Source organism: Hippoglossus stenolepis, chromosome 16 (genome assembly GCF_022539355.2).
Source record: "Hippoglossus stenolepis isolate QCI-W04-F060 chromosome 16, HSTE1.2, whole genome shotgun sequence".
NCBI classification, from domain to species: Eukaryota; Metazoa; Chordata; class Actinopteri; order Pleuronectiformes; family Pleuronectidae; genus Hippoglossus; species Hippoglossus stenolepis.
The window spans coordinates 2,648,784-2,663,577 of record NC_061498.1 but is presented as its reverse complement, the minus strand read 5'-3'; the positions used below and the strand labels follow the sequence as shown (position 1 = coordinate 2,663,577).

Sequence of the window (14,794 nt, the reverse complement as noted above, 5' to 3'; positions counted from 1 at the left end):
ATGAACAACGAAGCAGGAGATTCTCCGCTGTCTTCTACGTGTATGACATCCTGAGATATTTGTATTCTTTTTGTGTTTTTCATGTTTGCCATGCACGCCCACTCGCTCGTGGTGAATCCTTTGGAGAATCTCCTGCTCTATTCTCCCATCATCCGGAGTTTTAACTCGGGCGCTGGCAGGAGAACCTCCAGAGAAAGTCCGGAGCCTCTCCCACTTGGACACTTGCGGTTCTCGCGTGCAGCCCCTCTGGAGAACATCAGGAGATTCTCAGGAGTTCAGTGCAGGTCCGAAAGCAGCTCATCTGCTCCCTGTTTGATCTGAATCATTTTACACATGAGAAGAACGAATTCACGTCTTCCTACCAGCAGCATTTGGTGATTGTGTAATCAGCAATGACCAAAGTTATTCCCTCCCTCCCTAAACAGCCGCTGCGAGCTGGTGCCAGTGATAACACACCCTCTCTTATGAATTATAAAGTATAATGGCCGGCACATCTCAGCCCATTTATCCTTTTCTTGTCGTGTTGGAGGCGGTCCAGGGGAGGCGTGAGGGGGCGGACCGCTGGTTCACTTGGTTGGAACGTACGCTGTGTAATTGCAACAGTCTCGCCCTGGGATCTTTGTTGCACGTCGCCCGCTTTCTATCGCCCGTTTGTCTTGTCTTTCTGTGCCGTGGAACTCGTTCATTAAAGCAGCGGCGCCGTGAAAAAGGAAAATACCAGCAAGCGGGACAAAGAGACACAAAGAGGAGGTGGAGAGGAAAGCGTGTATTTCTGTGTTTTGTGTGTAGTAGTTTTCTTTCTGTTCTCACGGCCTCTCTCACACCTGATCCTCCCCAGCGTCAGGGGTCAGCTGCGTAAAAAATTGTATATTCTCGCCAAATGTTGAATCGAGTCACTTTATCAAACGTGAGGTTTGTTCCCTGAGCGACCGCCGGAGGAAACGAGGCCGGTCTTAGAACAACCAATTAAAGCATAAGGCTAATGGATCGGTGGAGGAAGTCTCCTGCTGTGACTGGTTGGCAGGAGCTCAGGGCGTTGACCAGGAAATACTTCCTTTTTCCTGTGTGCATGTGTGTGTGTGTGTGTGTGTGCGTCTGCAAATTAAAACGCCTGCTGTAATTACTACCAAAATATTCTCCTGAGTAATAATCTCATAAAAGCGTATTAATTTCTGGTGTTTGTGTTTGATGCCTTGTATATCTGAACTGGAGCGCTCTCTCAGTGTAGGTGTGGAAACGGCTGCTCCTTTTCCTTCCTCGGGCTTTTATTTCCTCCAGTTTATGGGAGAGGTGATGAAAAGGTCCGCGGTCATTAGTTCCCTCAAATGCTGTTCCCTCTGTTCTGTTTGGAAAGGAAGTTTTCACTGCGGGTGGAAAGGTCGACTGCATCCACACAAACATGTTGGAAAGAAGTGATTTCCACCTTTCTTTGTCCCCAGATGTGTCCCGACAGTCAGAGGAACGCAGTTGTCTCGCTTCATGTCAGACTTAACGAGCGCTACACGTTAACCTTAATGTTTTAAACCATAGACTTTATACAAAGAGTCCTCACTTCCGCTCACTATCCAGAAACCAAACCAAAATATCCCAAATACAAACGCTGCCATCTTGCGTATTCGGAGCCCGAGTCGGCCGAACCCAAATGAGACGGTCCACTCGTCTTATTAACATCCCCAGCTTGTCTCGCCCCTACAGCCGTCGCCTAGCAACAAAGCTACAAGCAAAAAAGTTCCTCGGTTGATTCATGTTTTTAACACGTGTGTCGTTTGCTGTTCGGTTGAGTATTTAGATTAAAAAATCAATTCTTCCGACACCTCGCTTGCTGCCGCTGCTACCTCTTTGAAATACACAAGCGCAATGAATCATGGGATATGTTGGACCGGTGAGGATCCACCTGATGGAGCCCCCTAGTTGCTCGAGGGTGGAAGGACACATGTGGAGGAGCCTTTAATTTGGGACGGTCGAGTCTAGAGACACAGCTCAGATCTACTCAGGCGGGATTCAAGACCCACAGAGCAGCCGGGAGCCGTCATATCGTCCATCTTTATATAAAGTCTATAACTTAAACTGCTAATTTATTATTTTTAGTGGTTTATCAATGACTTCTTATATCTAAATAACTGTGTATTTCTTACTCTTTGTGTCTTCTGAGTACATTTTGGATAACAGTGGTTTGCATGTTCACACAACAGAAACCTCACTTTACTATCCTCACTGTAATCACCAGACCTGAATAGTTTTGCTTGTATTTACAGTAAAATCCTGACATTACATGAACGCAGGCCTAATTGTGCTTGTGGTCAGAGTTGATGTTCTCCAGACTGAACCTGTGCTAAACATCTAAACAGGGCCTGGTTGCTACAGGGCTGGATCCTGGCCTGCGTTGGGCCCAGGTCCAAATCTATCCCACAGAGCGGAGAGGTTATTTTAACACTCTGGCACGCGGCTCCTCCGCTGTGTTCTCCCGTGCTCGGGGAATAAAGGAGGCAAGGAGCCACTCGGCCGTAAATCATAAACCTGAGGTGACAATCCATCATCCCTCTGGCATGTTTATTGTGCTTTTTTTTTGTTTTACACTTTTCTCCAAGGGTCTATTTATAACCAGCCACATCCCCGTGTCAGAAATATCTCTCCCGTGCGGTTTTAGATTGCGTCAAAAAGTTTAACCCTATAGTTCGATGACAGGAGATTCATGTTCGGTGCAGTAGTCGTTTTCCAGTTCTGCATGTGTCAAAGTAGGTTTTCAACTCAATGGAGGAACTCTAACGAGCACCACCTCAGGAGAACTGACAGAACACTGCGCTCCCAGCTCTCAGGACGGGATTGAACGGTTGATAATTGTGGTTATGGAAACACCGGGGGGGTCATTGTAAAAGTTTTCTCACTACTGTTTTCATTTTTATCCCAGAGTTTGTCCTGCCGGTTGCTAGGCGGCGTCCAGGACATGGTACTGAGCCGAGGAGGAAAAGGGCTTGGTTCTTCCTGCCGCCGGCAATCTGAGCAGGATCCCGCTGAACCTTGACCTCGGTATTAATGACTCAAACAAATCCCCGCGATTGATGGAGACGTCCAGAACGAGGAACCTCAGCCTCCGTCAGTCAAACCGACGTGACTCAGCCCTTTGGACTGTTGCATTTAATCTATTTCACTCTCATTCATCACAACGTCAGCTGTTTTTGATATTCACTCTGGGGTTTTTTACTACTCACGGAAACTGTTGCATAATAAATTGTCTTCTGTGGCTCTGAAGGGAGCTTTTCTTCAGTTTAATAGTTCTAGTAATCTTTAGTCTTCATCTGCTTTTACGTCATGAGATCTCTATTGCATCAATTCTAACCAGGTTTCTTTTAAATGTACATTATTTAACCTCGCCCTCGATTGGTCTTTCAATCATAACAATAACACAAGATGACATTAGTTTGATGACGTCGTGAAGCAGTGTGGGTTCACGGGAGTTCTTGTCTTCACCAACGTTGCCTGACGAGAACCTATCCGGCGGAGACGAGCGTGAACTCGATCTTCCCCATGTTCTCGCAACTGCCGACAGTCGCTCACTCGTCAAGTTGAATTTTGAGACTTTGGAGAATTAAACCCTGCAATCAATCAATAATCCTCAAGGATATTCAGGATTATAATTCAAACGTAACAAGAGACAATGTGCACAACCCAAAGTGCAATGAAATCCTGACCAGACCCGGCTGCCACCTCTGTATCTTCCTCCTCCCTCTGTTCCGTGTGACCGCTCCATTGTTTAGGTGTTTTCAGATCTGCTCTTGTCTCTGCTGAACATAAAAACCTGCTGTAACAGACCCCAGGCTCTGCAGGCTTGTTGTACATCACGGTGTAATCTGACATGGTCGTCGGGCCCGCTGCTCTGAGGTCATTCTCTTTCCCAGCTGCCTCTCTGAGTGGGAACCAGACACGCCGCGCTATCTCTGACTTACTATCATGAGAAATTGCGTCTCACTGTCTGTGTAAATAAACCACATGACACATATGCACACACATGCACACGTGTGAGCAGGTTACGAGCTGTGTGAGTTCACATCGCACGCTCACAGCCCCTGAAGGCGAGACGAGAGGGAAGCGTCTGATGTGCGTCTCCGATCAGAGGAGGAAGGAAGTCACTTTCTGCTGTTCGGTTCTGAGCGTGTGAAGGAGCCGTGAGTCATCTGCTCCACAGTAGCTGAGCTGGACACGAGACGACAATCGGATGGGAACAGGCGGTACACTGCGCAGGGGCTGGATGTGAGGACCCACATGTCTGAGTGAGAGCCGCTGGACTTTTTCTCATTTGCCCCCTGAGTAAAAACTAAGATGTGAGTAAACGGCAGGAGATTCTCTGGAAGATTCACGGCGAGCAAGTGGGCGTGTTGATGATGTTTCTAACACGTGACTGAAACTAAACAGAAAAACAAGAAGAATACAAATATCTCAGGATGAAATAGAGGTGCCGTGAACGTAGAAGACAGACGGAAATGTCAAGAACGCTTTTGGTGATGAAGGCTCCGGAGATTTCAACGGAGAATCTCCTGCTTTTCCTTTTCTTACGTGTGAAAGGCAAACTGCGGAGATGTGTCCTGACATTCTCCAGAGTTCATGTCTGAAAACAGCTTCTGTCTACATGTGCACGAACACTGGAAGAGTTATGGATGAGTGCAGGAGCGGCGGCTTAATCCTCCGCCTGTGGATGGTCTCATGCTCCCGGTCTGACCAGGAGTTCGGCCTCAATCACAAACACAGTGTGCAGAGGGACGACTGCAATTGATGAATCCCCAGGTTTTTCTCTCCTCCGAGCGGAAACACAGAACTCTGGGATATTTATGGTCATGTGGGGACCGGTGTGTGGTGGTCGGTGTTCTCCTCTCCCCCGTTCATCCTGCGGAATATCCCCTCAGATCCAATAAGTGGCTTCCTCGTTCTCACCGAGAGAAGAATTGGTCACAGGGGTATGTGAGAGATGGAGACGGAGCCCGGGAGGATGTAGGAATCCATTATATAGCAGAGCAGGCCCACGCAGATTTAATATGGAAAGATAAATATGAAACAGGAACAAAAAAACCTCCCTTTTCGAGGCTTCAAGGCGTCTACACTTTCTTTGTTTGAGTGTTAAGCAGCAGTCACGTTTAATGTACATATTGTTACTGAGTAGAGGAGTGAAATTAAACCTCTGAGCTGCATAAAATTCCCTTCTAACATGTGTCAACACTATAATTGATCCAGTTGTCATCTTTGTGGTCCAGTAAAAAGACGCCCAGCAGGGAGGATGGTACGAGCCAAAGAAGCTGCAGAGTTTCTTAATGCTTTTTGGGGGGATGTCACCGGGGGTAAGTCGGGTAAGCGACACAGAGGAAGCGTGTGGGCGTGTAAGCGGCGCTGTCGCTGAGCCGGCTGTGTCGGGTGGCAGCGCAGCAGGGGAGCTGGCTGCGGATCTGAAGCTGAGCCGCGGAGCGTGTCACTCCTCTGGCCCGTTACTCATTTCCCAGCCTCCCCTTCTTCAGGGCCTCAAAAGGGGGCTCGACGTGCACTAGGTGGTCCTGATGCCACCGTGCGAGTCCCAGCTCCGGGCAGCGCCGCGTGGACGGACGGTGACGGACGTGACTGTGTCCTCAGAGGTGAGGATCCACACTTCAGGAGACAACGAGGCTCCGTGAACAAACGACGACAAACAAGCAAGAAAACATCCGTACACATACAAGCTAGGATTTATACTGGAAGTGGGAAACTGCCTTTACCACAGCGATCAAAAATCTGTGCTTAATAGTTTTCAACTCTCCATATGTCAAGCTGCCCATAAGTATAAGATCCAATTTAAACCATGTGCAAAAGTGAATCAAATAATAATCCAGCAATAAACCTGATAAACTGTCACAACACAACCAATCGTCTCATTGGTTCATCGCTGTCGGAAAAGTCGTCTTCCAGCAGTTGTTCAGAGCGCGTTCGTGTGTTTTGGGGGCGTGGCTTCGATGAGAGGAGCCAATGGGAGGGGATGTATCGTTAGCATTTTAGTTTTTAAGTGTAGCCCGCTCCTGCTTTTCTTAGGATTACCAACCCTAGCTTTAATAACTGAAGGTGGTCCAGTTGAATGAAGTTGGTCTGAAATGTGACTAAAAATAAAAATGCCAGGATAAGATAACTGGATGTATTATTGTATATTTTTTGAAAATTGGGAGAAAATCCATGTGAAAATAAAGTTTGATATGCATATAATTTAAAATGACTCTACATGACTTCCATGTTGCAGTTTTGGGACAGTCTCTAAGTTTGTCATCTGTCTCCGATGACAAACTTCAACATCGTGCGACAAAACATTTTTATCCTGCAACTAATCCGGTGAAGACAGATGGAAAGTTATTGAGGCTCATTAATGCGCATTTAAAATAATTGAATCTTTCTTTTAGTTATTGTTAAATATGCATCATGTTCCTGTTGTGTTCATATCCGTCCATATCTGATTCGTGCAGTCGTATCTGTTGTGTGAACAGTAAAGACCTGTGTGTGTGTGTGTGTCTCAAGCCAGCAGGAGGAGTTATTAGTTTTTATTTAATCGTGAAATATTCTGCATGTCTTCATTCATGTCTTCATTCATGTCTTCGTTGATGGCGTGATGTCCCACAGCTCATGCATGAAGGACACGAACATTAAATCAAAGCCAACGCGCTCCTCTCAAAACATTGAGTCACTTCTCCGAGCTGCCGTCCACATCATAGCAGAACAACATTTTTCAGTATGCTCTTAAAAAGCCTGAGTGAAACCTTTTCTGGCTCGGAACGTCGTGTCTGTCTTGAATTATGAGCTCAACAAAACAAAAAATCCTCAAAACATGCAGCCTGTACCCAGAGGACACTGGATTGTAGCAGAGCGATGGATGTTTTTCTGCACGTCTTTTGTTTTTTACGGTCTGGTCGTCCACAGAGAAACTCTCACCAGAGTCACTTCAGCTGTGAAGTCCAGTTTGAAAAGTGTTGCTGTGGAATCGTGAGCGAGTTAAAAGGATGTTTGTGGACACGCTGCATATCCTGTGATCACTGTCGGCGTGTGACCCAACCCGGAGAATACTCTTAATCACAGAAGGTTATAGTTCTACGGCACAATCCTATACACTGTACACGCCTTAGCACATTAATTGCAAATATTGCATCTCCTTTTTATTCCATAGGGTACGAAAGATAATTACTACTGAAAGGGGTAGATGACAAAGTGGGGGGGTGGGTTGTGGAGTTTTTCATTTTGCTGAAGGGCTTGTTTTTCCTATCTTTTAGATTTTTATCATGAAAACCTAAGAAGTCGGCGATAAATGATGATTTATTGTGCACACGGGGTCACGGGGGGGGGGGGGGGCACAGTGACATGCAGAGGACAACCAGCCTGTGTCTGGATGTGGCAGCTTGTGGGGCCAACACACAGAAGCAGATTACACTGGATAACATTCCCTGGATATCTTTCTACATCTTTACATCTCAACCAATTTTTTTAAATCACCATTGTTGCCAAAAAGCTAAATGTGTCCCTATTAATTGGACGATAAATAGTGAGTAGAGGATTCACCGTTTTTCTTTAATATGACATTTTGTGATTTGAGTTGCGTGAAATTCAGATTCAGACAATTCACGATCACACAAACTACATCCGATATGATACGAGTCACAAAGCGCAGGTCAGCAAACAAACAGAGGTCAGTGAAGGACATCAAGATAAAGATGAAGGAGGTCAAATAATAATGTGTTATCAGTCATAAAAGATGTCATTTAAAATGACGACTGTCTGGGTTTAGTAGCCTGAGAGCAGATGGAAAGATTTGTTGTTCCATTTCGTTTTTTATGGTTTAAACGTGAGCTGCACCCTCAGATTCTTTGCTCATCTATTAAGTTAGTGATGGATTGAGATGAACCAATTCAGTACGTAGACCGAATTTAAAGATGGTCGACATGACAACTCCACAAAAGGGAAGCCGAGGTGTCTCGATCGCCCCCTAGTGGCTGGATGCGTTTGTATCTGGGATGTTTTGGCTTCATTTCTGAAGAGTGGGAGGAAGTGGAGACGTCCATCTAACACATTTCAGTTCGTCCTTGTAAACACGGACAATTGTCCCCCGTCACAGTTTCCACAAAGTCCATCCCCAGCTTTCTGTGGCAGGTTTAGCTCAGCTTGTCTCCGGAGGACGCTGACACGCCAAAGCTGTGTTAACAAAGTTACATCCTCTTCTCGTGTTTGGAAGAAAAACACATGTGGGTCGGCTTCATCTTTGATATTTTTTTGCTGATTGAAACCGATTTGGCTTTTTCTTGAACGACTATTTGAATTTCCTCCCCCGTGACCCCGAGACGTCCTCGAGCCGTGATACGTTCTAGATGACTGAGACTCGTCCGTCCATCTAACTGGTTCTCTGCTCCTGGTGGGTTTTCCAAGGGGGTCTGAAAAACCCTGAATGTTTCCTCACCTGCATCACACCTGGTTCCTATTACTCCACATTCCCACCCTGGTATCGGAACCTTTTTACACACTATTCCTAAACTATGATTTCCATTTCATGTTCAGTCCCTTGGTCCTATTTGGATCCTTTGAACACATCTGACGACTGCTTGTTATTAGTTTGCTGTCGGACCTGAGGGAGAATGAGTCGACTAATGTGAAACCAAACAAACAAACCACAACAAGAGCAAGACGCTCACAATCACATTTGTTTGTTTTCATTGTTTTTTTCCTGCATGACCAGAGTCTGCTTCTCATTCTTACTACTGCATGTTGACGCTGAAGATCTCTTTGCCCACCAGAGTGACGTCAAATGTCAGAACCTGTGTAGCTGAGGAAGGCTGTGATGTTCTTCAGGTTCTGTCACGTGAACCGAGGTTCTCTTATTAAAGTGGAACCTCATTCCTACGTTTCTGCTGAAGCAACTTTTCAACAGTTATCTTGGTTTGTCTACGACTCGAGTTGCAGCTCTCACACTTTTGCGACACGTTTAATTAGAGGGTGTTAACGATTTCAAATACATATAAATGTCATGAAGTTCCCCAGCGTGGAATCAATGAAGTTTTATCTTATGACATAGAGACGTCCTCCATACGCCAACTTTTCAATTTCAGCGCTGCATAAAAATGTTTGCGCAATATTTCTGGTGTTTTTTTATATTCATAATTTGAAAATGGTCAAAAGGTTGATGCTTGTTTCATCTTTATAATAACTTTATCACGTCATGGATATGGGTTAGGATCCTTAACTTTGCTAATGCAGCGTGAGTTCATTATACAATATACATTAATTGAATATAAACTATATATTCTTTGTATACACACTATACGGCCCAAATGCCTGAGACCACTATACCTGTCAAGGAAATGTGAAAGTGGTCTGTATATATATATATATAAATATGTATAGACATAAGTGAGACAGTGAAACTCAGTAAAACTTCTAAAACAAGAAAATCTATGACATCATGCTTTTTCATGGGCCGCTGCTGTGGAGCTGAAATGAGACCCAGATGGTGAGCAGGCCCGGCCCAACCTGGCAACCCGGGGAGGCTGGCAGCAAGGGGTCATCGGCAGCAGAGACGGTGTCAGTGGTGGTGTCAGTGGTCCCGCTCAGACACACAGACACAGACCGGTCTGTTTGTTCGCAGTGCGCCTCCCTAAAGGCGTCTTGGGATTTTAAATCTTTGTGTCTGAATCGTAAAACCAAACGGTGTAAATGTTGTGACCTTGTAGATTTAAGAGCCTCCTGCAGATTCAGGTTTTATCTCCGGTCTGCTGTCGTGCAGCTCAGACAGAAAACAAGATGTTTACTAAAAGGCAGTTGTCTTGACCGATTCGATGCGTCTACACGAGTGATTCCCAACCGGAGGAAACGAGGAAAGATCGCAGAGTTGCTCAAGGAATCACCCACAATTCACTTAGTCCCCCCAAGTGTCTCTTTAGGAGTTCATGCCTGAAGCCAGAAAAGAAGAACACGTGTGGAGGTTGCTTTGCATGAACGTGTGCTCTGAATGCTCATCTCAAGTGGAAGGAAACCCCGTCTGATCGGACCCCCAGCCGACTCTCAGACGTTACAAAACCCAGCTCCGTGGCACGGGGACAACGAAAACAACGTGGAAATTGGACAAGTGCAAAATTACACGTATGAGCGACTGGGGCTACCTTTTTTCAGCTCGCCTCAAAACCCACTTGGCAAGCAGAGGTTTCCCACAGTTCCCTTCACAGCCCATCAGTCAGGCCGGAGAGGAGCGGGGGGCTTGACTGTCAGGGGTCAGTGCTACGCTGAACATGGAGAGAATATGAAGCAGCTGCCCGGGACAGGAGAGCCTGACGTGTGTGTGTGTGTGTGTTGCAACCCCCTTCATTCCTTTATATAAATGATTATAGGTCGTGGTCAAACATCATCGTGAATAAATGAATTAAAAGTTGTTCGTTGTGTGTTTTAGACACGTGTGAATGTGGAGGCAGACTGGGAATCTGTTTCTTGTAACAGGATTTGAAATGTGTGAAGAATCACATTTTAAAGTTCTTGGCAATAGTCAAATAAATAATGTCCAAATAGTGCAAGAGACAGTAGACGCATCTGGTCACAGACGTGTGAAAGGAAGCTCAAACTTTCTATAAAAGAGCAACACACAAAAGAAAGAGACGCACAAACGGACCTGCACTGACTCCAGATAATCTCCTGTACGTGAGAACGCAAATGTCAACCAAAACACTCCGGAGTTCATGTCTGAAAACGGCTCAAGACTCTAAACGTTCGTGATTTAACTTTGTGTCTCTTTAAGATTGTTTTTCGTCTCATTTTGCACTTTGCACTTTATCTCCATTTTCAGGCAGGAGTGTGAACTGGGCCTGCACCTGGCAGGTCCCCGACTAACAAGCCAACTGGGTAGGAGGACAATCAGATTGCAGGGGGGGACCTCTGGCCGCCCATCTGACCCGGCCCGGCCCGGCCTGGTCCTGCTCTGCTCCCCTGGATGTATTTGTAAGTCATGCAGCTCCACTCGATAGGAATGTGGGAGCTGTCGCCGCCGCTGCCAACACAAATGCCTTTTGACAAGATGATGGCAACCCTGCATGTAAAGTCATGGGAAACTGACTTTGTCTTCTACTTGCTTGATGCCTGCCGCCAGTGAGTGAAACCAGCTACTCTCCCAGAACCACACCTCCCTGTCTCATTCTTCTCTCCGCATCCTCGTGGCCTGACTGCAGGGAGGAGACGTCCAGACGGATCATCAGCACCATCCCCTCCGCCGGGGCCACACAGACTCAATGGAAACAACCCCTCCCCCCCCCCCGGGGTCGTCCTCTTTCATGCTAAGGTGTCAGACCACCCTCATTATCTCCTCTTTGGACAACAGGCCCGGTCTGGCTTTTCTGTGGTTTTATGTGATGACACCGCTCACACACAAGAAGCGAGATGGTGAAAGGGGGCGGGGCTGGGGCTGGGGCGGGGGAATCTCCCTGCTGACAGCGCGATGGATGCCACAAGTGACAAGCTTTTGTTTTAGTAAAATACACTCGCATGTTGGCTTTGCTGAGGCGAAAGGCGGAGGCCAAGGGGAACAACTTGTTCACTTGTTCCGTGTGGTTGAGCAAACCATGGCAGTGTTGGAACTTGTTACTTTTCCAGGTTTGCTTCAGCGCGGCTCAGGGGGCTTGAGCTGTTGATATAAGCCCCCCCCCCCCACCCCCACCCCAGCTCTGTTGAAAATAGGCATCACAGCAAATACACCCTCTCATACTCCTGCTGCTGCTGCTGCTGCTGCCGGTGCTACAATACAAAACTCAGATCTGGCTTCAAATGACCTCGCTCTTTGTCCTCCTCCCTGAATAGTTTACTGGCTCCGAAGTGGCAGTTTATACTCGACGTGCCAGAAATGTCAATAAAACCGCCCTAATCGCCCGTCCAATCTGTAATAGCACCTGCTTATGGAAACACAACACGCCCCTGCAGTCTATCTCTGCAGCTGCAATGTTTCCTTCCCACTAAAGCGCGACTACAGTCGGAAACACGGGTCAAAACGCAATTACGCAGCGGGACAGCCGCACTTTGTTTGGTCCAAATGACTTCCTCTCCTTTCTTTCTCTGCTCAGGAATTTTTTTTTTTGTGGACGTTGATAAAAATCAAAGGTTCAACAAAATGCACACAAAGAAACTGGAGCTAATGAATAAAAGAGAGAAATGCAGCTTCTGGGACTTGACAGAAGACACTTGAAATCCAGTGTTTCATCTCGACATGAGGGAAACATTTGGACAATGTCTATTATAAGTCATGTGAAGTGTACGTTTCTGTAAAAAGGCTGCCCTTATATTGATAAATATCATATTAATTTATGTTTAATATATATATACATTTATTTAAACGACTTGCAGTTTATTTAGATCTAAATTACATCACATTTGTCTACATTTACAACCAGTTTATGTAAATATCTGCCACATTTTCCTTTCTTTGAAGTTGATGCTACCACCAATGAGATGTGTGTAATAATTTCGTTAAACATCAAAGAGTTAATTTAATTTGATTAACGTTTTAAAATGTTATTATTAGTATTTTGCAGAAACCACTTGTGTGGTTTCAAATCGAGGCCTCCTCTCTCTTCATTTAATTATTTGACCACAAATTCATTCAACTCTGCGTCTAAATACAGTTTTAAAAAAAGCTAATTTAGGATCATTATCATTTCAGACTCGAGATGTTTCTGTATTTCATTCCCAGCAAGAAGAAATTGTAAATATAAAAATCCCATTAACGAATAAACAACCGGGCCGGTGCGTAATGTCTGTGCGTAAAAGCTGCGCCAAGTGGAAATGAAAGTGGCTGATTTCTAACAACATCTATCACATGAATGTGCGGATTTAGTTTAGTGCAGATTAGTTTGAAACGCTGCAGCAGCTCCACAGTGAAGTGAGGACAACACGCAGAGAGACTCACCGATGCACTCGTTGGCTTCTCGGGCCGTTGCGCGCTGCCACGGTCGGTCGTAGTGGAAAGGTTTGCACCTGTCGCACTCCGGTCCCGCCGTGTTGTGCTTGCACTCGCACACCAGATTCCCTTCTCGGTCCTTCACGCACTTCGACGCGTGCCCGTTGCACTTGCACCGTCCCCCGACCTGCAGGTCCGACACCGCGTAAAAGTAGGAGTCGCGGGCCAGCTCCGAGTCGTCCTCGTTCTCGTCCCCGAAGGTGTGGAGCCGGCTGAAGATCACCTTGATGTCGGTGGCCGTCACCCAGTCCTGCAGCACCGGGGAGTTGTCGAAGTCGTGCGCGGACGGTCTCCCGTCCAGGGTGCTGAAGGCGATGAGCCCGCCGGTCAGAGGGTGCATGTCGGTGTGGGAGTCGGTGCAGATGGCCTCCTGCTCGTTCTGCTTGGTGATGGTCGCCTTGTTCTGCCTGTTGTACATCTTCTTGCACTGCGTGGAGTAATACTGGAAGGGCACCCAGGACTTGCCGTAGTCCATGGACTTGTAGATGGCCATGGACTCGGGTCTGGGTGAGCAGAACTGCAGGCTCACATAGGTGACCTCGAACTTCTTCCCCAGGGACAAGGTGAGGGTGACGTTCTGCGGGAACTGCATGTAGTTCTCCGACTGCCAGCACGTGAGGTTGTGCGGGTTGTTCAGGTCCGTCAGGTACGCGGGCGGATGGGACTTCTTGGGGTCGCCGGCGTCGCAGGTGTGACAGTCCCTGGACCTCTCCTCTTCCTTCTCGGCCACCACGCAGTACCTGGCGGCCGGGCTGCCGCAGGTGCTGGACACGCGCACGTCCTTCCCGAAAGCGGAGTTGACGAAGTCGGGGATGCACCTCCTCGGGTTCCCGTTCTCATCGTAGCACGGGTCCGGAGGAGAGGACTGCGCCGCGAACATGCTCAGCCCGTATCCTGCGAAGACGCCTCTGGTCAGCGCAGACACTGACACCAAGGTGAGCCAGACCTCCAGGAGCATCTGCATTGTAATCCGTGCGCCGCAGGGACTCATGCGCTGCAATGCAAGGGAGACAACATTAATAACACAGGACAAAGTCAGTGCAAGTAATCAGGGATGCGCAGAGAAACTTGGACACGAAGCGTGAAACGATAAAATGTGCGTAAAATAATCTTACGAGGCAAAGAAAACTCCACCCAGGACTCTACCTCCGAATAAACTCCTCAGTCTGAAAGTGAAGCGCAACTACTGAGAATGTGGAGCAACAACTGATGCCGTTTTACGCACGAGAAACTCCTGCGGGTGTCCCCCCCCCCTCTCTCCTTTGAGCTGATTCTAAATAAAAATAAGATGTGGCAGATGCCCAGCTGGCTCCGAGTCCTCCTCTGCCTCCGTCTCAGTCACACCTCTGCCCACCTCTATCTCTGTCTGTCCCATTCCCTCCCTGTTGATCCGCAGAAAAAGGGGGTTCCACTCATCCGGAGGAGAGGAGCCTGGTGGCGAGTCTCTGCGCAGGGACGAGGGAGCAGGGACATCTCCTGGTAGGAAGGTTCAACTACAAGCCAAGATAACCTGTGTCCTGCTAATTCCATCCTGTGATTTGAAGAAGTGCTAGAGATGCACATTGACTCCAGCCTAAACAACTGGACGTGTTTTTGTTGTATAATCACCACAGATCCACAGATTGATGATCCGCTCATGTTCTAATTCAGGAAATCATCTGATATTATTATAAACTTCAAGGAAATGTTCCAAAATACATGACGTCTTCCTTGCATGTGAGTTTTTATAATCTTTTTGCCATGTTGCAGCATTTAAGGCACATTTCTGCAGCATTTACATACGTATACGTAAATGTATGTTATATATTTCATTTATAATATGAT

The 14,794-nt window shown here is 46.9% G+C and overlaps 1 protein-coding gene across 1 annotated transcript in view; it reads right to left on the bottom strand.

Annotated features, from left to right (window-relative positions):
• Positions 1–14,358, bottom strand: part of ntn1b (netrin 1b) — a 39,135-nt gene extending 24,777 nt beyond the window's left edge. The window contains exons 1-2 of the mRNA XM_035181101.2: positions 14,086–14,358; positions 12,920–13,964 (exon numbers count right to left, since the gene is read on the bottom strand). Of these exons, the coding sequence (XP_035036992.1) occupies positions 12,920–13,961 (1,042 nt within the window). The 5' untranslated portion in view covers positions 13,962–13,964; positions 14,086–14,358. The remainder of the gene's footprint in view (positions 1–12,919; positions 13,965–14,085) is intronic.
• Between the last annotated feature and the right edge of the window lie 436 nt (positions 14,359–14,794).